The 23,816-nt window shown below is 53.1% G+C and overlaps 4 protein-coding genes and 1 long non-coding RNA gene across 8 annotated transcripts; 3 read left to right on the top strand and 2 right to left on the bottom strand.

The window, feature by feature from the left end:
* Positions 1 to 895: 895 nt before the first annotated feature.
* On the top strand, positions 896 to 6,445 carry C4H2orf68 (chromosome 4 C2orf68 homolog). The gene is made up of 4 exons (XM_029937721.1): positions 896 to 1,068; positions 1,147 to 1,265; positions 2,204 to 2,355; positions 2,724 to 6,445. Exons 1-4 carry the CDS (start codon positions 962 to 964, stop codon positions 2,844 to 2,846), a joined length of 501 nt encoding a protein of 166 aa, XP_029793581.1. The 5' UTR covers positions 896 to 961; the 3' UTR covers positions 2,847 to 6,445.
* Positions 6,446 to 6,533: 88 nt separating this feature from the next.
* TMEM150A (transmembrane protein 150A) lies at positions 6,534 to 12,569 on the top strand. Of its 3 annotated transcripts, none has more exons than XM_029937719.1 (8): positions 6,534 to 8,402; positions 8,904 to 8,940; positions 9,537 to 9,584; positions 9,915 to 10,001; positions 10,616 to 10,683; positions 11,032 to 11,159; positions 11,356 to 11,533; positions 11,790 to 12,569. In XM_029937719.1, the coding sequence occupies exons 3-8, from the start codon at positions 9,544 to 9,546 to the stop codon at positions 12,029 to 12,031; spliced, it is 744 nt and encodes a 247-aa protein (XP_029793579.1). In that variant the 5' UTR covers positions 6,534 to 8,402; positions 8,904 to 8,940; positions 9,537 to 9,543; the 3' UTR covers positions 12,032 to 12,569. The 3 variants fall into 3 exon arrangements, with proteins under 3 accessions (XP_029793579.1, XP_029793577.1, XP_029793578.1); XM_029937717.1 differs by having other exon boundaries at positions 8,904 to 9,084; XM_029937718.1 differs by lacking the exon at positions 6,534 to 8,402 and adding an exon at positions 8,419 to 8,787 and having other exon boundaries at positions 8,904 to 9,084.
* RNF181 (ring finger protein 181) lies at positions 12,511 to 15,097 on the bottom strand. Its single transcript, XM_029937720.1, has 5 exons — positions 14,961 to 15,097; positions 14,216 to 14,346; positions 13,927 to 14,036; positions 13,667 to 13,741; positions 12,511 to 13,398 (listed from the first exon to the last, which is right to left on the bottom strand). The coding sequence occupies exons 1-5, from the start codon at positions 15,044 to 15,046 to the stop codon at positions 13,339 to 13,341; spliced, it is 462 nt and encodes a 153-aa protein (XP_029793580.1). The 5' UTR covers positions 15,047 to 15,097; the 3' UTR covers positions 12,511 to 13,338.
* Positions 15,098 to 15,246: 149 nt separating this feature from the next.
* Positions 15,247 to 16,226, top strand: LOC115290036. 2 transcript variants are annotated; one of them, XR_003907923.1, is made up of 3 exons: positions 15,247 to 15,310; positions 15,613 to 15,727; positions 16,000 to 16,226. It is a non-coding gene; the product is annotated as an uncharacterized LOC115290036 (long non-coding RNA). The 2 variants fall into 2 exon arrangements; XR_003907922.1 differs by lacking the exon at positions 15,247 to 15,310 and having other exon boundaries at positions 15,366 to 15,727.
* Positions 16,227 to 17,224: 998 nt separating this feature from the next.
* Positions 17,225 to 23,810, bottom strand: VAMP5 (vesicle associated membrane protein 5). Its single transcript, XM_029937724.1, has 3 exons — positions 23,789 to 23,810; positions 18,135 to 18,272; positions 17,225 to 17,674 (listed from the first exon to the last, which is right to left on the bottom strand). Exons 1-3 carry the CDS (start codon positions 23,789 to 23,791, stop codon positions 17,477 to 17,479), a joined length of 339 nt encoding a protein of 112 aa, XP_029793584.1. The 5' UTR covers positions 23,792 to 23,810; the 3' UTR covers positions 17,225 to 17,476.
* Positions 23,811 to 23,816: the final 6 nt, after the last annotated feature.

Here is a 23,816-nt window from a genome sequence, read left to right as displayed (position 1 = left end):
TCTGGGCGGGGACCTGAGAACACCGTCTGGGCCTACTGCCACCTTACCCAAAATTTGCCGCTAACGGAGAACCTTTCAATGGTGTGGAAACTGTTGAGGCGACTGGAAGCCTCAGTCGGTTAAGCCTCTGACTCTTGACTTTGGCTCATGTCATGATCTCACAGTGCTGGATCGAGCCCCACGCGGGTTCGGAATGCTGAGAGCACAGAGCCTACTTGGGATTCTCTTCCTCTGTCTGTACCCTCCCCACCTCCAACCCCTGTGCTCCTGCTCTCTCAAAATAAATAAGTAAACGTTAAAAAAAAAAAAAAGACTCGAAAACTACACATGCAGATCCTACAAGGGCTGGGTTCTCCTGCGAGAACAGTTAAGATATGGGTAGGGTGGGCTCAGGCACTTGGCCGGCTGGAAGGGGTGTCCTGCTCTCCAGCAGCCTTCCTGGGGCTGCCTGGTGACGGGGGGGGGGGCGCTGCTCTGTCCCTGCCAGAGCATTCCCCCCTCCTCACAACCTCTTTTGAGGTAGATGCTCTCAGTGCCCTCGTTTACAAATAAGGAAACTGAGGCACTGGAGCTCAATAGCCGAGGTCACACAACTGGTGATTCTGGAGTTTCACTGCATTTTTATCACCACAAAAAGGAAAGTAAGACTCCACACCGAATGTTGAGTAGTGTGTTGGGTGCATTGTGTTTTTCTGAATTTTCTGATGTGTCAGCAGTAAGCCTAAATTCTGTTTCCTACTAATGTCACAAAGAAAAGCCCCGACGGAGAGTGGAAGCCGCCCGCGCATGCCCCATCCCTGCACCCAAGCAGGCAACTCCGCGCGCCAGGCCGCTCGGCCCGGCAGGCTCTTTCGGGGCGGGACCAGGGCCGGGGCCGGAAGTCGGGGTGCGGAACTTGCCGGGCGGGAGGGCGGCCGTTGGGGCCGTTGAGTCGGCGGCGGCTCCGACCGCAAGGCTCCAGATGGAAGCGGCGCCGGATCCCGGGCCGGGGCTCTGCTGTAAGCCGGGCGGCCGTCTGGACATGAGCCACGGCTTCGTGCACCACATCCGACGGAACCAGCTCGCCCGGTACCGCCCCGCCCCGCCGCCGCCACCCCCAGCCTAGCTTGGCCCGGCGGTCTCTGACTCCCGCTCGGCTCCCCGCAGGGACGACTATGATAAGAAGGTGAAGCAAGCGGCCAAGGAGAAGGCTAGGAGGCGGCACACTCCGGCGCCGACGCGGCCCCGCAAGCCCGACCTGCAGGTGTACCTGCCGCGACACCGAGGTGAGGCCGCCTACCCCGCCTGCCTCCTCCAGCCCGCGCGCTCTTTCGGCCCTCAGCCCTTTGCCTTTATGCACTCTTTTCTCTACATGGAAAAAAACCACTTTTTATTCCCCAAAGCCCAGTTCATGTCGTCCCTTTCCGAACCCCCCACCTCGAGGCTCCCCATTCTCCGCTCACTGAATCTCCCCGAAATCAGAGAAGGCTCCATGGCCCCCCAGTTAAGCATCACTATTACAGGAAATACCTGGGAGCCAGCAAGAAGTTGTTTGTCTACCGGTTTGCCCGCCGTGCTATGCTTTAGAGGTCTCACTCCCTGGCGGAGAGAAAGCTTGGCACAGCTGTAGTTGACTAGGACATACTTGTAGAATGAAACCCAAAGCTAGTATTTAAAATAGCCTTTTCTTTAAAAAAAAAAAAAAAAAAAAGGATTTTCTCAAGCTTCCCAGGGACGGAAAGATCACAGTGGCTAACAGGGTGCCAAATTTGTTTAGCGTTACTTAAAGTTTTGTTTTGTTTATATCTTGGGTACGTTTATTCATTTAGTTTTCATTGAATCCCATAAGAGTAGACGTATTACATTTGTTTCACAGTCAGGAAACAGGCACAGAGAGATTAAGTAATTTGCCTAAGATCTCAGAACGAATAAACGGCAGAGCGTGTATTTGAACCCAGGCGGGGCCTGAGCCTATCCCTGTCTCCACTATTTTCCTACAAAGGCATGTTGTGTATCTCCTATGTGATAAGAACACTGGCCCCAGAGCAGGGATACAAAGGTAACCGAATCTACTGATTGGCAGCACACTTAACATGTGCACATACATATAGGGTCCATAAGAAGATTGAGACTTTCCTTATGGTATGTTTTCATGTTTCATACATGTGGGCAGGGGCTCCAATAGCTTTCCCCTCTTCCCTGTCACTGTGATTCATCCTTCCAGATGGCTCTACCCACCCAAGCAATCCAGACTGTGAGGAATCCGGTGAAAGCAGCAGTAGTGGTGGCTCCGAGCCAGAGCCTTCTGGCCATCAGCTCTTCTGTTTAGAGTATGAGGCAGACAGCGGAGAGGTGACCTCTGTTATCGTGTATCAGGTATGCCACCGTGGAAGCAGCTGCAGCCTGAAGGTCCCGGGCTGTGCTAGAAATCACTGCCAGAGCCTGAGCCACTGTTTTCCTCAGGGCCAGTGGGAAGTGTCGGCTCCGCATTAGGAGTATAGACTGCTGGGCAATGCTTTTGAGTACAACTCAAGCCTGTCACACAGTGATTCTCAGCGGGCAACAGGGAGGGCATGTGGCCCCCAGGTGAAAATCACTATTACAGGGGCCACCTGGGAAATGACAGGTGCTGGCAAGAAGCCGTGAGTCAAATGGAGTTCTGTGAGAGTGTTGTCTAGGGACAGGGCAGGTCGCCTTTCCAGAAGAGGCCTGGCCCTGAGCTTCCCGATTCTTCCTCCACGTAGGACGATGATCCAGGAAGGGTGAGTGAGGAGGTGTCGGCACACACGCCTCTGGACCCACCCCTGCGAGAGGCCCTCAAGTTGCGCATCCAGGAGGAGATTGCAAAGCGCCAGAGCCGACATTGACCAGGCTGAAGGCAGTGTCACCAGGCTGGATTCACTGCCCAGGGAGCTCGCTCCTAGTTCGGGGGTGACAAGACCAATCTGAACCGATCTTGAGACAGACAGACAGACAGAGAGAGAGAGAGAGAGAGAGAGAGAGACACACACACACACACACACACACACACACACCCCCCCCCCCCCCCAAGCTGACACATCCATAGGAATAGGGTGTTGTAGGGACAAGCCTGGCCACCTCCTTTGTAGCCATTAGTTCTTGTGTCTGGGCCCATTTGACCAGCTTAGTATTCTGGAATTCGAAAACTTTGTTTGGCTGCCTTGGTGTCCTGGAAGCAGAGATTCCAGGGAGAGCTGAGGTTCCTAATAGCCTGTGCTAACATGCTGCTTTCTTACTGAAGTCACATGCCATGGGACACCTAGCTGCCACACCCCACCCTGCTCAGTCAGCTGTTTGTTGCTTTATGGTTCCTTTGTTCCTTGCTTCTGCTCACTTCCATCCACGTTTTCCCAGATCTTTTCTTCAGCTGTTTCTTTGTTCTTTCCATTCTCTCCTCTCTTGGTCTCAGAATCCATCAGTTCCACCCCACCTCCCAACATGACTGTGCACCTCCCAACTGCTCAGGACTGTGGAGGTGGGGAGTTCTGGGGGTCTGCCTTTTTGATAAGCTCTCTCGGTTATTCTAATACCAGTGAAGTGGGAGATTTTCATTTTTGAGGCTGAGAGCATGTCTCCCTCCCCTTCCATGGCTTTTGCAGGTTTCTTTCACACCCCCTGCTTTGCACTGTCTAGATAGAACTAGAAGATGATGTCAGAACTAAAGTGCAAGGGTTTCCTGCAGCACAACCTGCCTTGCTTATGGCTACAGGACTCCACAGTTTTCAGCCTCCCAGCTGTGAAGAGACCATCCTCTGCTCAGGCTAGAGAGGGATCAGCAAAACAAGCTTGAAATGACTCTCCCAATGTGATACAAGTCTTGAATGTATGTACAAAGGGAAATTCAACATAAGCGATAGTTGCATATTTGGATCCCTAGTTGCAAAAAAAAAAAAAAAGAGAGAGAGAGAAGAAGAGGAAAAGTCCCAAACAAAGGGTGGTGAAATGAGTCTCTCATCCGCCCTTCCTCTGCCCCATTCTTTTTCCTTTCCTATCTCCCAAGAGTATATAAACTGAGATCCTTAGATTAAAGATCTTAGGAATATCACTGCTTTCACCTCAGTGCACATTCTCCCTAATGCAGGGTTAGGCTGAGGTCTGAGAAGTCCACAAGACATCCTGTGGACTAGAGTTCCAAGCCACTTCAGATTTCCAGCAATTGGCATAACCTCCGTGACTTGAAGTACAGGGTTTAAGTGAGCCCATGAACACTAAGACTTCTTGAAACCAAAGGCCCCCCTGCCCCAGCGGTTTCTCTACATCAGTCTCTCAAGATTCTGACGTTTCCATCTCGGCACCTTTTCTCTTAAAGGACACCTGAGGGTACTGTTGGTTTGTGCCCTACACTCTTGAAAAACCTACCGCCTCAGGAATGGGGCAAGGCAGCTACTAAACTACATCTTTGGAATCTAGCAAGCCGCAGCTTGCAGTACCGGAGGAATTTTGGGAAGGTGAGTGAGGTGGATAAGTTAGGCCAGGGACCAGAATGTTCCTGACCCACAGAGCTGGTCTAAGGTTAAATGCCGCCAGTCCTGGGCTCAGTTCTACTTTCAGAGGAGAAAGTCTGCCCTCTACTCGGCCAGGCTACAAGTGCCTTTTTGACTTGTAATGTTAACTGCCCTCTAGAGCCTCCCGGGTCAGGGAGGCTGTACCACATTCTAGCCCCAGTCTTCCTGCAGCTCAGAGGACTGGGGAGTTCAGTCTTCCAGTTCATCAACTGATCTTCCGACTTGGACATAGGATTTCACTGGAACTCTTAGGCTTCCTACTCTGGAAATATTTTTTGGGTCTGTCTTCTCACAACTGGATGGCCTGTTTCACGGATTTATTACAGAATTTAGAAACAAGACCAGAAGAAGTGGTTTGGGGCATGGCACCTGAAATTTTAGCCTCCATTCCTATTTGTGAGAAGGGAAGTGTGTACCTATTGTGACTTTTTATGTGTTTGTCATGTAATCCTCACACTCTCAGGTAAGAGATTCACGGGAACGTGTTTATGAGCTTTTTTTCTTGAGGCATTTTGCTTATCAAGTGCATATAAAATTTTTTCCACCCACAAAAGCATCCTAATTTAACCAGCATGACTAGAAAGTACTAAGCTTGCGATACTTCAGTATGAGGTTGTCCTCTAGGGGAGGCCTGTTGGTGATGCTGCTGTCACTGCTCCAGCTGTGCCTGAGATGCTTCTCTGGTGATGGCCCTCAGCCAGCTGATGGCCTTCTAGCTCAGGCTCCTTGCTTACTGCCACCCCTCAGCGGGGCTCCAGGATGGCACTGGCACCATCCAGTGTCTTCACCAGACTTGCCTCCAGACAGCTTCCAGCTGTTTTCAAAACTTGGTGCTATGCCATCAAGGAGCACATTCCAGAGCATTTCCCACAGGCTGTAGAGATGTCACAGAGAGGTCTGCCCTGTGCTATTTAGTACACTGGCAACCATGTTGGACTACCGAGCTTTCTGGCAGGCTGCTTCAGAATCAATACTCATTTGACTAGATACTTTCTTGGCTGTCAAAAAAAGTCTGGTAGCCTCATAGACCTATCTCATACCCACAAATGTTCTTACTGAGGGTAGGCCTTGGATTTTAAGGCTTTGTGTCTCCTGAGCCGTGATGGTTGATATTATAAATAGAAGGAATCTGGAGTTTTTAGGGGCTTTTGGCTGTGTAAGAGTAAACACTAAAGTTTGAGTTTTAGCCAGTTGGCAAGCATAGAAGTTTTTGAAGAATGAAACGCAAGAACAGAAAAGTAAAGCTTTTTGTACTGAGAGTAGGAGTCTGGAGCTTGGCCAGCCAGTGGGACCAATGTGGGCAATAACAAATGCTTCTCCCTATGGATGAGACTCTGAAAAGAGCATTCCACCTCCATGATCCACTTGCAGGGCACTGCCAACTAGAGATCAGCCTGTGGTGCTGGAAGAAACTGTTTATCGTAGTGACTCTCCACCTGCTGTGCATTTGCCAGGATGCATGCATGGTAAACTAGTGGGTCCGCAGCCAGTTCCCAAGTGTAAATGAGGCCCTTGCATAGAGGAAGAGGAAGGACAGTTCTTTTCCTACCTCTGAGCCTTTTGGGAGAAGCAGCACGGAATGTTGACAATTTGAAACAGCTTAAGCTCCCTCGTTGAACTCCTGTCCTATCCCTGAGGAATCAGATGGCCAAAAAGCCATAGGCATGTACCCCAAATTTCTCCAGTAGTTAGAGTGACACTAGAAGTAAAACCCTGACTAAGTGGCTCCTTTGCCTTCTCAGAGGCATCAGATGAGAGGTTGGTTGCACTGGTTGAGTTGTGTTAAATGTATAACAAGCCATATATTCTTCTGTTTCCTCATTTCCAATGTTTTTGCTGTGTGGATTAATGAAGTGTGCAAGTTATTTGAAAATCCTGGAAGGAAGGTACTTTTCAAAAACAGTATTCTTTTTGAGCAATAAACAACTATTTTTACATCACTGTTTTTGCCAAGAGTTTTGAAATCACTTGTGTACATAAAAGAAGTACAGATTAAATGCCTGCCCTAAAGTCATTCAGCACCACAGAATCAGCACTTGAAATCTCATCTCTTGCTTTGCCTTGACTATTTTAAGAACTGTCCTGGTTGAAGCAGAACAACTAAACTCACATACCACTAGAGCTTGGAGGGACTATTAAAGATGTCTGGTCCCACTTGTTTTCTGATAAGTGACTCCTCCCTACCAACTACACATGAAGTGCCCTTCTGTCATGGAGAGTTCTGTCTTGGGGTAATTCTACTTTAGGGACTACTGAGATTGTCATATTCAGCCAAAATCTGCCTCTGTCACAGTCGTGGACTGCTGGTCGTACCTCCACTTTATGTGAGTTTAGGACCTAAGTAGCTTCTCAGGTCTTCTCATGGTAACAGTTGATCAGGAACTCAAACCCAGCTCAACAGATTGTAGTTAACTGTTGGCTAAGACTTGAAACACTTCCAATGAGGTAGGAAATGCTGAGGGTTCACAGCACCGTAGGGCAGGTGAGAAAAAAGTGTCTGCTCCAATGGGAACACACCTGGCCAGGAAGGTGGTGCTTCTTTGTGAATTAGCAAGAGGCACCCCTGTGTTCTTTGGCACAGAGCATGGCTGCCAGAAAGTGAACTGCATTTCATACCCCACTAGTCCATTCAGCCAGTGCTTGTAGCGCAATTTCTCTGCCATACTTTTTGGCCCTGCTTTAACTACTTGTCCTAATGCAATTCAGAAAAGGGCTCTCCCACAGATTTCTGTTTCTATTTTTACCTTCCACTGGGTCAAAAAAAGGTTGCTCCTTCAAGCACTTTTCAAGTTTATCTGCTCCATTTTCCCTATAGTACAGGGCCCGCTGTTAACATTACTGTTGACACCTTTGCTGCCAGACCTAAGCATCGCCTGCTTCTGGCAGCCGGCCTCCATTCCCTTCAGGTAATGAACGATCTGGCAGCCCCAGTGCGGTCTCACAGGGGCTCCAGCACATGCTGGGCTGCTGCTTACAGTGGCCACGCACACTTTGGGTTATGTGGAAAAAAGTATTCCCATTCTTTTTTATCATGAAAAGAATGTCCAGGAAGGCACCCTTGGCTCTTATATTTTGGTGAAGCCAATGGTAATTTATTACCACACTCTCTTGTGTCCTCTTCCCAAACTGTTCTGGGTTTCCAACCTGCCTCTCTTGCTTACCAACACCTGGCCATGTGTGACCGTAGATATCCATTGATTTCTGTGGCCTTGTTTCAATAAGTTCATCAGTCGGGAAACCTGTTTTGGACACTGAGTACTTTGTGTACTTGTACTCTTGAAAATAAAAAGTATCTGATGAAAATAGCCCTCCTCCATGGTTTGCTGAGCCAAATGAGAAGCATAGCCAAATCCGGGGTGCTTGACACAAGTACTAGCCAAGGCTTTGTGCTCGCTTCTTCGCGGACCCACCTCGCCCAGAAGAGAGGCAGGCACGAGGCGCTACATTGAGGGAGATTCCCGCAAGTCTCACTGTCGTCCAGTCCTGGCTGCAAAGATATCCCCAGCGGCGAAAGGAGGTTTCCTCCAGCCTTGCACACGATGACAATCAGCGGTGCAGTCCCGGAGCTTCCCGCTTCCCGAAGCTTCCACTGCATAAGCTATCGGCATCTCGGAGTCCGAGCCTGCGCTCGGGTCCCACGCGCTGAGGTCTCCCGACTCTGGGCGCCGTCCACGCTTGCACCGCAGCGCGGGCGCGGGGGCTCGGGAGTTGTAGTCCCCGGCCCGGCGCGGGGCGGTGCGGACTCCACATCCCGGCGGGCGGTGCGGCGCTGCCCGGGCGACAGGGGCGGGGCCGCCCGGCCCTTTAAACCTTCCAGGGCTGCTCCGAGGGCCGAAGCCAGAGACCATACCACGCGGGGCCGAGCAGGGAGCGGAGGCGGCGGGGCGCTCCAGGGAGGTGCGTACTGGTTCCCTGGGGAGACTCGAGTCCCAGGCTCCCGGGGGACTTTCCGTGTGCCCACGCGGGCAGGGGCTGACCCGCGCTTCCTGCGCGAACCCCCCTATCCCCCCGGGGCGCCGGCGGTCAGGTGGTTGCCTGCGCGTGGCTGCCGCTCTGCCAGGACTGGCACTCGCTTGCTGGCTCTCCGCGGCGCGGCTCCCTCGACTGCTCTAATCGCACCCCTCCCCCAGTCCGGTTCCGCAGACCAGGGAGCGTGACTCCCTCCACAGATGTTAGGGCCCCGCCTGAGTGCCTGGGCCCACTGGTGGCTTTCCGGTGGAACGCGGAGGCCCCCGGGGGATGCCAGAGGTGTCCAGGTGTTGGCGTGGGCTCAGCCCAAAATGTGGGTGCTCAGAGCCCCAGCCGAAGCTGTGAATCAGGTTTTGACCACCTTTTCCCCACCACCCTCCTTGGGCAGTCCCTGGACCCTGGACTTTGACTTGTCTCTCTCTCCACCAGGCCTGGGCCGCTGATGGTTTTGGCGAAGTATCCTAAGGTAGCTGGGCCGGGCCCCTCTTTCCCACCTACCTCTTATCCTTCCCCCCACACCACCACCACCCTGGCTCCCCTCCCTCATGACCGCCTGGATCCTCCTTCCTGTCAGCTTGTCAGCATTCTCTATCACTGGCCTATGGACTGTGTGAGTAAACAGAGGGATGGCGGAAGACAACAGGGGACGGAATGGCCCAGGCTGGGGAGGGATGGGGCCCAGCCAGGAGCCAACAGGAGGTTGATGGCACACACAGAGTCCCTGGTCCTGCTGCAGGCTCCAGGGTGGTACCCAGGATCATTCTAGCTGTTTCCAAAGCCTGGCCTGGTGCCTGGGCACACAGCTCCTTCGGGCAAGCTGGCACCACTCCTGTCCAGTATGGTGACCCTGACAGACATACTTCTAGCCAGGGACACTTCCAGAGGTGTTCTAGTTTGGGGCCATGCTATTCTGATATGGTGTCAGTTTTCAGGGCCACCCCAGCTTGAGTCCCCAGCAAGGACAATGAGGCCAAATGGGGCCAGAATCAAGAGAGAAGACTCAGTGGGGGAGAGCTGGGCTGGGAGGGTCACGAGTGTGGGGTGACAGTTCTGCTCCCGCAGGTATGCCATGGCCGTGATGAACCGCCACGCATGCCCCGTGGAGAACTGGTAAGGCGCACTTGCAGACAGCCTCCCTCTAAAGCTCCCTTCATCTCTGTTCCCTCTTGGGTCGGGGCTATTGTGAGCAAGCCAGATGGAGACCCTGGCCCTCACTGCTCTTATCTGTCACTGGCAATGCCTGCCCCTCCCCAGGCACGACTTCGGGCCCACCCATTTCCTGCTATCCCTTCAACCCTTTGGCATCTGTCTCAGGCGGGTTTGGGGAAGTGCTCTTCTGCCCCTGCCAAGAGAAGACCAGGAGGGTAGTCTCTGAGAAGCCTGAGGGTACAGGCTGGGAGAACCCCTCTCCCCCAGTCTACTCTCTGTCCTGCCTGCCAGGTCCTACAACGAATCCTGCTCTCCTGACCCCGCTGAACAAGGGGGCCCCAAGACTTGCTGCACCCTGGATGATATCCCCCTCATCAGGTAAGGCCTGGACACTGGGCAGGTAAGGGAGCCCTAAGCCTCTCAAAGACCTGTCCCTGGGTCTCAGATATACTAAGTATATATAAAAGCACTTAATAACAATACTACTTGTCAATCACTGTGTGCCAGACACTGTGAATGCTTTACGTGCAGAACATCGTTTAATCTTCCTAACACTGAGGCAGCTACTATTCTCACTGTCTTATAGGCAAGAAAACAGACTGTTATGTCATCTGTCCAGGTCACACAGCTAGTAGGTGGAGGCATCTGGATTTAAGCTCAAGCCCTCTGATTACCCAGCGCAGTTCTAGCTCAAGGAAAGCCAGAATAGCTGCAGACCCTGACAGTCTCAGGGAGCCCAAGGAGTCTTGGGCTCTGCCAAGCAGTCCTGGGCACCCCCTTACCCATCACACACGTGCTCTGCTTTGGGGGAGGGCCCAGCCTGCAGCCAGTTGTTTGTAGAACACAACTGGCCTTTCTCCTAAATCAGTGGCTTGCCTACTAAGGAATAGGCACAGTTAAAGCAAGAGACAGATGGGCCAGAATGGGGGTATTGGGGTGCTAGTGCTCCTGTTCCTCTCTCACTCTCTCCTTGCCTCCCCTCCTCCTCTCAGCAAGTGTGGCACATATCCCCCAGAGAGCTGCCTCTTCAGCCTCATTGGCAACATGGGTGCTTTCATGGGTGAGTCATGCGCTCAGCCCCCCAGCCAGCCCAGCCCAACCCACTCCCCCATCCCCCTCCCAGAGGGGCCCAGAAAGCCCTTACTCTGTGCAGCCCACCCCACCAAGGGCTAAGGCAAGAGGAGTCACATTTCTCCTGTTCTTTAACGAGGGCCAGTGTCCCACACAGCCACCCTGCTGGCTGGAGCCTAAGGACACCCAGTTCGCCACCTGCCCTTTTGGCCCTTAGAGTGGGTGGTGGGGGAGTGGGGAGGCAGGGGCAGAGGCCGGGCCGTTGGTGGGCTGGCCGGGCCAGGCTGGGGTGCAGCAGAACACCAGCGCTGGCCCCACCTGTGCTGTCTTCCCCCAGTGGCTCTGATCTGCCTGCTGCGCTACGGGCAGCTCCTGGAGCAGAGTCGTCATTCCTGGGTCAACACCACAACCCTCATCACCGGCTGCACCAACGCTGCAGGCCTTGTGGTGGTCGGCAACTTCCAGGTGGGCCCGCCTGCCTGCCTCTTGAACTCTCACGGATGGGTGCCCTCAGTCCCCTGAAGGTTAACCCAAGCTGCAGAGACAGCCCTTCAAGGCTGAGAGTGGGAACAGGAGGGCCTGGGAGGGAAAGGGGCTGGGGGTACAGAGAGGGGTGGGGGAGGTGGGGCTGCTGCACAGATCGGCGCTCTCCCCGGGTCAGGTGGATCACGCAAAGTCTCTGCACTACGTTGGAACTGGTGTGGCCTTCTCCGCCGGGCTGCTCTTTGTCTGCCTGCACTGTGCCCTCTGCTACCATGGGGCCACTGCCCCCCAGGACCTGGCTATGGCCTATCTGCGGATTGTGCTGGCAGCCATCGCCTTTGTCACCCTGATCCTCAGTATCCTTCCAGGACAAAACAGCCAGGAACTAATCCTCTAGCCCAGCCTTTCCCCACCAAGACCCTGGGGGGTGAGGGGCTGGGGGAGAGCTTGGCACACATATATCCAGAAAATACTGCCCAGTGTGGTTTCCTACTAACCCTCCCAGGAGGCGGGACCTGGCTCTTTGCCCCAGCTTAGTCGTCCATCTAGGCAGGTAGGAGGGTCAGCAGGCTTCCACATATCCTACTGAACGTTTCCTTAGCCCCATTCCAGGTGCTGTCTTCTTTATGCATGAGAGCTCACAGCTGCAGCACGGGGCAGCCCTGTGTGAGTGGGTGTTTGTCATCGACATCCTCATTTTCTACGGCACTTTCAGCTATGAGTTCGGAGCAGTGTCGTCAGAGACGCTGGTGGCTGCACTGCAGTCTGCCCCTGGCCGGGCCGCCAAGTCCTCTGGGAGCAGTCGCACCTCCACTCACCTCACCTGTGCCCCTGAGAGCGTTGCCATGATCTGAGGTCTGGGGGAGGTGGCCGGGCCAGCCTCGGCAGCTCCCCACCTCATAACTTTGCGTTTACTTTGTACCAAAAATGGTTTTGAGAAAGTGTTGCTGGGATATAGGCTTCCTTGCCACTGGAGCATTGGCCACCCCACACCCACCCGTGCCACAGAGGAACAGGCCCGGCAGGTGCCTGGGCTGCACACAACTACTCCCTTACTCCGCAACTGTTGTTTTCATGTTCAAAGGTCACGTATTCTCATTTCACCCAGCCAGCCCTTCAGGTGCCTTCTACTCCCCAGTGCAGAAGCCAGACCACTGGGGTTTCCTGCTGCAGGAATGGGGGCTGGGAACAGCAAGGATAGAATTTGGGGTGGAGGGATAGGCACTCCTTAATCGGTGGGAAGGCCCACTTTGGGACCCATTGAGCTGCGCTGGGATTCTTCACTCTGCCCCTTTCTTTCTTTCGGGCAAATAACACAGCAGAACCATGTGGGTATTTTAGTACTTTTTATATATATACATATATATATATTAAAAAGAATTCTAATTTGCATGTTTGTAGTCTGTTCTGAAGAGTCAAGAGAGAAACTGACCCAGGATGGCTTTCCCTGGGCAAAGGATGGAGACATCTTCTGCCCCCAGAGAGAGTCCTGAGTGTCCACTGCTCTTTGAGAGCAGGGCTGCTGGGAACAAAGGATGCCAGGTGCTACCCAAAAACCCTCAAAGGCTTGAAACACTTTCTAGGACTTTAAACAGTCTAAAGAACTGACCTGATCCTCCTTCTACTCAAGAGTGTGGTTTGAAGTTTGCTTCCTCAGTAGGTAATACTGGTGTGGGGCAGGGCGGGGGTGGGGGATCCACAGAGCAACTTCAAAATGATCAGAACAGTTTTCACAATGAAGCTAAAGCAAGCCTGTGGGATTCCAAGGTTTACTAAAAATCACAGAGGAGAGGATGAAGGCTAGTTTGTCCTTACCATCTGTAAGTAGCTATCGGATGCCAGACCCTGACACATTTTGCTTTCCAACAATGAACACATAGGCCCAAGCGCTGGCTGATCTAGTAGCCAGGTTTTTGACCTGGGCTCCACTGCTCTAAGGCCAGACGGAGCAGTGTGTAGACTTAGCAGGAAGGGACACACAGCCTGGTGCTTTCTGCGGTTCAGGACCTCCTTCCTCAACAGCAGTAAGGACCTCATGGAGGGAATGAAGTCCCGGCCCAGGCCTGTGAGCAATGCAATGCAGAGTGGGTAAAGAAAACTTTAATGAGGATTCGCTGTGCAGGAGAAAGACATGGAAGACTGGTACTCAGCCCCAGGCACCTCAAGTGTACATGGCTCCGTGGAGGTTTTCAAGTCGGTGCTTTTGCTGCTGCTTGCGAGCCTGAAGGAAAGAGGGCACAATGGGCATGAGCCATCCATGAAGGCCTGTGGGTGGGGCAACGGGACAGCTATCATGGGGCTACTACTTGTTCAGGCTCCTAGCACGTGCATCGCGAAGGCTCTTGCCCCTCACCAGAGTCACCAGGAAGGCAACTAGAGCCAAGGGCCCTGAGGCCTACTCAGACCTACTAAGGTAGGGAACGAGAACACAGAGGACACGGACAGAGGGGGCCCCATTACCACCCTCTCCACTCACCACCAGCCCCTACCTTATCTCGTCTATGTTCCTCGTAAGTCTCATCATCAGTGGGCAGCTCATGGCGGCACAAGGGGCAGGAATTTGTCTGAGGAAAGGAGGACAGTGTTCCAGTTCAAGTCTGGTCTTCAGAAGTTAATATCCATCCCCTGCTCCCAATTCCCACCCCTACCGCTCTCCCATCTCTGATCCCCTAACAGTCACATACAGAACTTGAGAGGCTTGAGAACTGGGCCTGGGGCAGGGTGAGGGCTGACAGAAAGGAAGTAGTACCTTGCTCAGCCAGGGTAGAATGCAGTTGGAATGGAAGAGGTGATGGCAAGGCATCTCAATGGCAGTCTCCTCCTCCTCAAATTCCAAAAGACACACGGGGCACTTGAGCTCTTTGGGAGGGAGTGCTGATCAGGAGGGCTGCTACAGGCCCTACCTCCCAGCTCCCACTCCTCAAAGACATTCTTGCCCCAACCTGACCTGGAATACTGAAGGGCCAGACCAGTCTAGCTTGGGAGGGGGTGGGTCTGGCAAACCTGCCCCAAACAGCAGAAAGAATGAGTGTTCTCACCGGCCTGAGAGCCCCTGATGACTCTCCTAGGAAGGTTCTCAACCACAGCCTTGGCGGCAGGTGGAGGCAGGTGGTGATCCCAATCTACTACCAACCCCAAATCTTCAAAGTCCATGCTATTGAAAAGTGACCTGGGAAGAACACTGCATGGTCAGAACCAAAGAAAATCATACTTTGCCCCAACAACCCACAAGGCATTAGCAGATAAATGCCCTGCAGCTAGTAACCTACACAAGTGCTCACTAGATAAAAAGCACAGTGGGAAGTGGTTTACAGCTGCTATAAGACAACCAAGCATGCATGCGCTTTAGTCACATTTTATACATGAGGCAACAGGCTCAGAAGTTACTCAGGCTATGTAGGAATGACCTGGTAAAGCCAGATTTCCAGTGGCAGCGTTGGCTGCTGTGCTTGGCTTTTCTAACAAATGTACCTACTCACACCCACAAAGCCCTTCCCTTGCCCCCTGGACCCGTCTTCTCCCGCACCTGCTAGAACCCGCTGCCCTCCCGCTCCCGATTCCCACTACTCGCCAGTTCCAGTCTGTCCCACAATGTCTTTTCCCGGCCAGTCTATGAATGAGCCAAATTATCCGATTTCCCTCGAATCTCGTCGCTGGACTAATTCTCCAGATTACTCATCCGTCCTCCCCAGAATCGAAACCCCATATAATCAGCTTTCTCCGGCCAGCTCCAACCCAGAACCCCGCTGCCTGGGCCCGCACCTCCCAGCACCACGCACCGACCTTGCGAGCTCCAGCAGCATATTGGTTCGGGCCTGCTGCTCAGAATCCAACGGCTCGCAGTCGTGTTCATCAAAATAGGACGCCATGGCAGCAGGGCTATCTGACACAGCCCTCGAACCCCGGTAGACTGCGGCCCCGCGGCGCTGGCCAATAAAGTGCCGAGCTGAGAGAGGAAAACCAATCAGAGCATCTGAAAGGCGGGCACAGAGGCTCGTTTGGCGCACTGAAAGCGGAAGTACTAATTCTGCCGCCTCTCATTGGCTCAAGTACGTCAGGTAACCAAAGGCTACAGCCAATGGTAGGAGCTGGGGCAGGTCAGAAAACATCTGTTTTGAACCTCCTAACCTAGGGTAGGTACGTGGGAGTGTCGCGTAATTCGTGTCCACAGCGTCGTGAAAAGCTAAGTGTTGGGGCTGTAGGGGGTCCTCAGGTTGCTCTGCAGTTCAGAGGGGCTAGGACGCGCAGGTGTTAAGAGTCCCTCTGAGAAAGGGAGGTGCTGACGCAGGGGCTTGAGTACTGGAAACCTTGCCATCACCTCCTTCCCGCTGCTCTGCCCGGCCCCCGCCCGGAACTTCTATTGGTTCGGTAGTTGGCGTTTGATTCCTCCCACACCCACAAAACAAAAACGTTCTGCTCATTTCTTCTCCATTAGGCACAATAAAGAGTACAGCTCTCCAACCGAAAGAGGAAAGATCCCTGCCTGGAAATCGGGGACCTTACCCGTTCTTGGGACTTCAGCCCATTGTTCCATTTCTCCCCTAGCTGAGGTAAAATTGGTGGCTTGAATTCAATAGGTGGTTTGCATCCCTGGCTACCCATGAATATCCTGGAGAGAGAATGAGGGGTTGCACCTTTAGGGGAATATCTGAATTAACAGACCTAGGCCCCATAAGGAGGCTGTGTAGGGCAGTGGGTAATGTGTGTGACCAGGCATCTCACAGACTTGGGTTTAAATCTTAGCTCCGGTACTAATTGATCTAGGCCTGGGGGTGGTGTTTTTAGAAGTTCTACAGGTCATTCTATTTATTTTGTTTTTAAGTAGGCTGAACACCCATCGTGGGGCCTGAACTCACACAACCATGAGATCAAGAGTCGAATGCTCTACTGACTGAGCCAGCAGCCACCTCTCTTCAGATGATTCTACTGTGAGCTTGGGTTGAGGACTACTGCACTAAATGATTTGGATCATATCTACCATTTATTTGGCATCAAACCCTTTACATTGATGGCTGTTTTATACACAGCATAAATAATCGTCACAAGTGTTCTGGGTGTTAAGTATGTCCCTTTTTACATATGTAAAACCCAAGTCCTGGAAGTGGCTTGCCCAATTCACATGGCCTCTAAGTGGTGTTGCTGACCATCGTGTCCCAACCATCCAACTGCAGGGCCAAGTGTTTTTCTCCATCTTTCTCAAGAAAAGAAGATGGTAAGGAGCCCAGTAGAAGTAACAAGCCCTGTGAGGGGTAAAGTTCCACACAACTCTCAGGTTTGTTCTTATGTCTCTGTCAGTAGTCCTCACTCTGTCTAACAAGGAACTGCTTCTGTTACACACTTGACCCTGGATTTTCCTTCCACCCACACCTGAGTTTGAGATGCAGTCAAGCTGCCAGGCAGAGACTGCCCAACTTCCTCAGTCTTGGTAGGGCCTTCTTTCCTTCTTCCATGCCATTTACCCTTTCATCATCTTTCCTGTGACCCTGAAGGCACTGCCTGCTTGGCTCTCTGTGGCCATAGAGCTCTGAAATAGCTGAATTATTTCCCACAGGGAAAACTCCAGGCCTACCGCACCAGCACAATTGAAGCCCTTCCCATTTTCACTGCTATCTGCCTCATCTGTAATCAGATGTCAAGCTTGAGGAAGAACATAGGAGAGAAATTGAGCCGGTTGGGTGGGAAATGGTTCAGAGAGGAAAAAGTCTATCCCGAAGGTGAGAGCCTTGTCCTATAAAAATCTTTGAAGTACTCTCCTCTTCTGGAGTCCTATAATGAGTATCCTCAAGACATCAGCAAAATAATAGATTTCATTCTTAGGGAACCAGACTTAGAGGGCACTGGTTGAAGGGTCTGGTTTGGGAGTCATTCTGTCTTTCCACCTGCACTCCAGAAGGACCTGTCTGGGTAGGGCTGAGTCAAGTATAGAAGAGAAAAGAAAGGGGCCATCTCCCAGAGATAGAGTCCTTCAGGCGGAAGACTTCAGCAGCCCCAGGAGTGGAGGCAACCTGGAGAGCTTCAGACATACACACACACAGAGACACTCCAGCTTTTAACCAAACAGCAGCTTTTAACCAAACAGCAGCTTTTACTGGGCTAAGGTGGGGCTGGCCTCGCACGGACAGGGCAGCAGGCTGCCCTCAAGGACCAGTCTGTGGCATATTAGGAGATGCAAAGGTGCACACATCAGGGCTGCTCTTCAGCACTCGGTTGGGCGGCTCAGATCGGAGCAAACACCAGCGTTCTCTGGAGACCAGAACCAGCCAGTGTGGCCACTCGGCCCTCCTCCAGGCCCAGCTGGGTCAGTCCCCGGGCCCTGAGGCAGCCCCTGCATCCTGGGCCTGTGAGGCACTGCTCTGTGGGAGAAAGATGGCCAGCAACACAATCAGGATGATGAGCAGGCTGCCGCCCACTGCCAGCCCCAAGTAGATCCGGCAACGGATGTTCTCCCAGCGCTTCTTCTGGGCCAGGGTCTTGGTTGTCTTGCTGAAGGCTGAGCTCTGTGGACATCCCCAGACACAAGGTGGGAGTTAGTGGAGATCCAGGGCCAGGGCCTCCCAACCCCACCTCCCCAGAAGGGCCTAGTCTCCGTCTGCATCTTCCCAGCCTGTCTGCTCCCCTTCTCCACATAGCCCGCCCTGGATCCCTCCCAGCCTAACTCCTGATCTCAGACACTAGTGGAGCCCTTGACTCACAGTCCTACAGACTCACCCCCAGTTAACAAAAGCAGCCCTCAACCTTTACAAAGTGGCACAGCTTCAAACCCAGGACTTCTTCCTTCATCAGGCCTACCTGGAGCATATCTAGGCGAAGGGTGCCTCAGCAAACCCATGGGCCCCACACCGGCCTTCAGGCAAGTCTCAGACCCCACCAAGGAGACCCTGAGCACGGCCTGCAAACCTGTCTGAGGACTCCTCCTGGCCTCTCCCTCCCCCATCCCTGCTTCCTCAGGCCTCACACCATGTCCAGGAGTTGGTCAGAACGCTGCTCCAGCTCCGCCAGTTTCCCATCGCGCTCCAGGACCTTGTCGAAGTTGTTGAGCATGATTTCCGTCACCTCGTCCGCCTGCCGCTGGCACCGTTCCAACTCCTTCCCTGCCTGGGCACCAAGCCCAAGGTCAGAACTGCAGGAGGCCCCCAGCTGGGCCTCGGCTGACCCTGAGACCTAGCAGCCACCTTGCCCCCACTGTGTGTGGGGTGGGGGGTGATGTATGAATACGGGAAACATGCAAGGGTGTATGTACAGAGCGAAGGACCAGTCTCCTGAGTGTGTGTGACGTGCCTCAGATCTCAGAGGTTCCTCTCCTCGTCCATCAAGGCAGGTCCTAAGTCAGCCTTGACTTTCAGCATCTCACCATCCTCTCAGATGCCTCAGGATGGAAACTTCCCAGATCTCACCCTCCCACAAAGCAGATACTTTGCTCACCTGCTCTAGAATGGCCTCTACCCGATGTGTACCTGCCCTGTGCTTCCCACTGGCCTAGGGAAACACCAGAGAAGATGGCACCAAACTCCATGGCTAGAAGCCAGACAGGGAGGAGACGGCCCTCCACAGGGTGAGAAAGGTCACTTTGGACCACCACACATCACAGTTTCTGCCTAACCCCACAGACACACACAGGGAAACAAACTGGGAGGATCAAACCTCCCTCTGACTGGTCAGGCCAGTTCTGCCTCCTGGCATGACTCTGCACCCATATCAGTGCTCAAAATTGAGTCCCTGTCTGCCTGGGAACCTCAGCCTCCCTGGCTGCTGGCCTCAGCAATCCAGCTAGCCACTTTCTTCCCTAGGTCCAGCTCACAAAGATGAGACCAACTCTTCGACTTCTCAGCTTAGGCAACAACCACACCAGACAGAACAACCCAGCTGATTTCAGAGGAGGGCAAGTGCAGGGTTCAAGCGGGCAGGGGTGTGGGGAGGCAAGCTGAGAGAACAGGAGAGAGGAAGAGAGCATGCATCACAAGCAAGCAAGGGACTGGGCTTTGGACACACGCAACTGAGTGAGATCTAGGGCAGGAGGCCCCAGTAAAGGCTGGACGTCCAGGAGCAGGTCCAGGGACATGTCAGGGAGATGAATACCAGCAGATTAACAAACCACTGCAACTCCCTTCTCCCAGCCTAGTTCCCCCACAGCCCATCTCTGTTCTCATCTCCTCCCCACAGAGCACTGGCCAAGCTCCCTTTCCTGCCAGACCATATTGCCCATTGTCTGACGCAGACATCTTGGCACTTGACTGAATTCCACTTAAAACCAGAGAAAGGGGAGGGATCTGGTGGTCACAGAGGGCCCCTCCTACTCAGGCAAGAATCCGCATTCAGGATCCTTGCAGCTGTCTTGCACACAACCCCCAAGCATTCCCAGTATATGAGTCCTATCTCCCCAACTGGACCACAGGCCCCAGAGGGAGGGACTACCTTTGTCTGCCCCCAATCCTGGTGGCCCGGGGAAGGGGGCGGGGGGGGGGGTGGCCTAGCTCAGTGCTGACCATTGCAAGGACTCATTGAGCCATCGCATTATAGCCTATCCAAGAGCTGCTCTTATTCTCAAGAGATGTTTTCCCAGTGTGTTTATCTAGACCAGCAGGAGTTTCGTAGGGCAGGCATCTGAAACCCAAGTAGGTCAATATTTACCCATGAGCTTAGAAAAGCAACCAGCTTAGAGAGGGGACAGGCAAGCTATGACAGAGGGGTGCACTCACAGGCTGAGGGAGCATTAACGGGGAACAAAGAGCACTATCACAGAGGGCAGGAAGCTGCCGTCATTGCTAACTTCACCTCCCTCATCACCACTATTATTGCTACTATTGCTACCGTGTTAGTCAGCAGTTCACATTCACACAGCCCAAGGGATCACCACATGCATAACAGTCCAAGGCAAAAATTTGAGAATGGACAGAGACCTGAAATGACAATCACTGCTAGAGGTTGGCGGGATGCTGAATATTACTGCTTTTCTATTCTTCTCTTCTTCTCCAAAATGGGGTGACGTTGGGTCACATTCCCCAAGAGGGTTGGCTGTGCTTCCTGCTGCAGCCTCCTCCCCCCACTGCAAAGCCACTGTCCAGAGCCAAGGTGGGACCAGGCCTAAAAGAACACATTCACTCCAGGGAACACAGTGGCCCCAGGCTCAAGTCCCTGGCCCTCCTGGGCCCTTCCTCTACTAGTGGAAAAAGGACACTGTATGCATAGGCCCCTGCTGGCACAGTGAGAAATAACCACAGAATGTGGAAGGAAGTAAGGGATCAGCACTACGCTATGCCTGCCACAGTGAACTCAACATAGTGCCTGGCACACAGTAGACACAGGGGAGAAAGTTTCTCAATGAACTGTGCCCATTCTTAAGAAGCTCACTATAGACTGAGGGAAAGAGACATATATGACATAATTAAGAGTGAAGGGTTATGCTGTGAGATACACAGACCCAGGGTTGGAGTCTCCCTCAGAGAGTGGATTCCTATGAACTGGGATGGACCCGGTAGATGAGCCCTTGCAACAGAGTGGGGCTGGGGCATTCAGGCAAAGACACACCAGGCAGAGGGTAAGGGCGGAGGGGGGCAGGGTGGGACCAGAGAGCGCACACAGTAGAAGTCAAGAAGGGGATAGTCACTTGGAGGGAGGGATAGAACACGACCCAGTGCAGACTTCTGAGTCAAGCGGGGGACGCTGGAGAGGGGCTTCAGAATAATTTCTCTGTTGGTGGAAGACGGCAGTGAGAAAACTCCAGGCAGAGAGAACAGCCAGGAAGGGTGGACAAATGCCACCAGCAAGGGTGTGAGGGGTTGCAGGTAGTGGGGAGCAGAGAGCATAGAGAGGAAGGATGGGTGAGAGGGGCACTTTCCAGCCCCACCTGGGGTCTGCAGGGCTGAGGCTGTGCGATGGAGGGTGAGCACCAGCATGGTTGGCAGATGGGGGGTGGCAGTTACACAGGAAATGTTCCTGACAGACGATTAGCCCTCTGTACACAATATCCTGCCTTCAACCCTCAAGTATCTCCAGTTTCTCCAGGCCAAATACCCTTGGTGCCTCTGAAAACAAAGCTCTCCCAAATCTCCCTGTCCTAACTCTCCCGTCTCCTTTCTCTCTTCTCTCTCATGTAGTGCGAAAGAACCCCTATTCCAGCTGTCACCATTGTCCTAGTCAGAGGGCTGGGGCAGCGAAGGGGTGTATCAGCTCCCTCCTAGGTCAGCACTCACCTGAGCTCAGAGTTAAGAGGCGGGGTTCTGCATTGCAGTCCGGGGTTCCTGCAAATCTTGCCTCTGCCACTCACCCACTACATGACCTTTCTGACCCTCCCCTGTCTCATCCTCAAAGTAGTGACAAGAATAATATCTACCATAATGTTAGCTAAGGCACGTGACATGTTACCAACAAAGTGCTTATCACAATACCTGTCACATTCTAAATGCTCAATAAATAATAGCTATTATTATTAATGGAGCCCAATCTTCCCTCACTGATTTTTTTTCTCAGTAGTCAGATCTCAAGAACTACACAACACGTATAATCATTAAAACCTCTTAGATATTTTTACAAAATACAGAGCCAAGCAAGTTCTTCCTTATTGCAAACCTGTGCACTCACCTCTAACCTTAATACAGAACTTTACAGGGGCCTTTGATAACCTGCATAGAGTTTATTTTCGCCAGGCACTGCACGCTGTTGAGAAGGCTGTACATCCTGATGGTAATAGCCACCATTCAATGGACACATACTCTGAGCTAAACACCATGCTGCCTGCTGTTTGTCCTCCTTATCTTATTTAATCCTTGCACCAACCCTCTGAAGGCAGACTGTTATCCCAGTTTTATATGAAACAGGCTCAGAGGGGTTAAATCATCTGTCCAAGGTCACAGAGCCAGTCAGTAGACCATCTGGGAGTTGAACCAATATAAACTCCAAGAATCACATTCTTAACCTCTGTGCTAAACTGAATGCAGGTAAAGGGAGGTCAAATACTTCAGCTGGCTGGGTAAAGACTCAGACCTTCTGATGCCGCCAGCTCAACTCGTGTGCACATGAGGGAAGCCCATGCTTCAAAACCCACATGCTTTGGACAGTGCATCCAAGACGACCATCTATAAGATGAATGAATTCAAGCTCTTACCCACTCAGTTGTCATCTTTTCCATCACTCTTTGTTCCTGCTCTATCAACTATACCTGCCACCATGTCTGGCACAGAAGACATGCCCAAGGAGTACTTGTTGACTGAATGAATTAGAGGAGAGGACAAGTAAGAAAGACAAGGGAAGGGGGTGGGAAGAAGGAAGGGAAAGCGCTGGGGGCAGAGGAAGGGGCAAGACTGAAAGAAACGGAGGGACGGGGCAAGGAGACGGGTAGAGGAGAAAGGTCCATGTACCTTCCCTGGGCTCTGATCCACCATTTGTCTCAGATGAGCCTGTGAGAGTGCCAGAGTTTTCCAGTCCCCTCACCCCCACCCCCGCCCAGTAGTTTATCCTGGCCTCAGCCTTCATTTCAGGAGTTTCCTCTTCTCCCCACATGCTAAGGGCCAACTGGAAGCCCACCCCTAGCCCTGCCTGATCCCTTGCCCTGCATGCTAGGAAGTGGGCTCTGAGCTCTGTCCCATTCTCAGAGCCTCCCTCAGTTTCCTGGTGTGGCCTTAGAGCTTAGTGCAACCTTCCTGCCCCGCTTCCTCTTCCTGCCTCCAGTTCCCTAGAGAGGAGGCCATCCAGGCATCACGACCCCCAGCCAGGCCACATCCATCACCCCTCTGCCAGCTTCTCCAGGGCAGAATCTTAAAGCACCAAGCCTGCTTCCTGCCCAGCCCATCTTTCCGGGAGTCCAGGGTACGGGGCAAGCAACTGGCACCACCTGTTCCTGACACCTTTGCCTCGGAGATGGCAAGTGGGGACACAAGCCAGAGTCTGCAGCAGCAGTGGGGGGATGACTCACGTCCAGAATGTGTCCCTAGGCAGAGGTCAGGAGTCAGGCTTGTGCCACACTCTGATACCTTTGGTGGAACTTTCATGGTAAACATCTCCCTTGATCTTTCCCCAGGGGAAGGAGCATGCCCTCCAACACCCTGCCATGGGGCTAGCAGAGCCTTTGCCAGCCCATCTGCTCAGGTTTCCAACTCCCAGGCCACACTTGGCTCCTCACAGCTCCAGGAAAGGCTGAAGAGGTCATCACATTACCTACTCCTTCTCAGGAGAAGGTTCTGAGTGCCAGGCAGGGCTCTACCATTGGATCTCCCTTAACCTCAGAAGGACCTGACCACACAGGTATTGCTGACCCCACTTCACAGATGCGGAAAAGGAGGCTCACCAAGGTTAAGTGACTTGCCCGGGGCTCACAGAGCCCGTAAGCGGCCACCACCAGGATCTGGACTCTTGACTCTGTAACCACTTAGTTCAGAGAACGGGAAAGTCCGAGCCGCACTCACTGAGAGAAGGCGGCCAAACTTTTCCTCCCCAGCCCGCGCGCCCCGAGTGGAATCTCTGGCCCCCATCCCGCTCCTGGCGGTGGCCACCTCACCGGGGGGACCAGCGCGAATCCCGGAGGTCACCTCCCACCTCGGACTTCAGACTCCGGCCTCCCACCCACACGCCGCCCTCTGCCCCGCGCCCGGCCGGCTCCGCCCTGCCCCGGCCCTCACCATCGCTGCTGCCGCCGCCACCGCCGCC

The sequence above is a fragment of the Suricata suricatta genome, chromosome 4 (genome assembly GCF_006229205.1).
Source record: "Suricata suricatta isolate VVHF042 chromosome 4, meerkat_22Aug2017_6uvM2_HiC, whole genome shotgun sequence".
In the NCBI taxonomy this organism is placed as follows: Eukaryota; Metazoa; Chordata; class Mammalia; order Carnivora; family Herpestidae; genus Suricata; species Suricata suricatta.
Note: the sequence above shows the minus strand (reverse complement) of the source record. Positions and strands in the feature narration are given on the sequence as shown.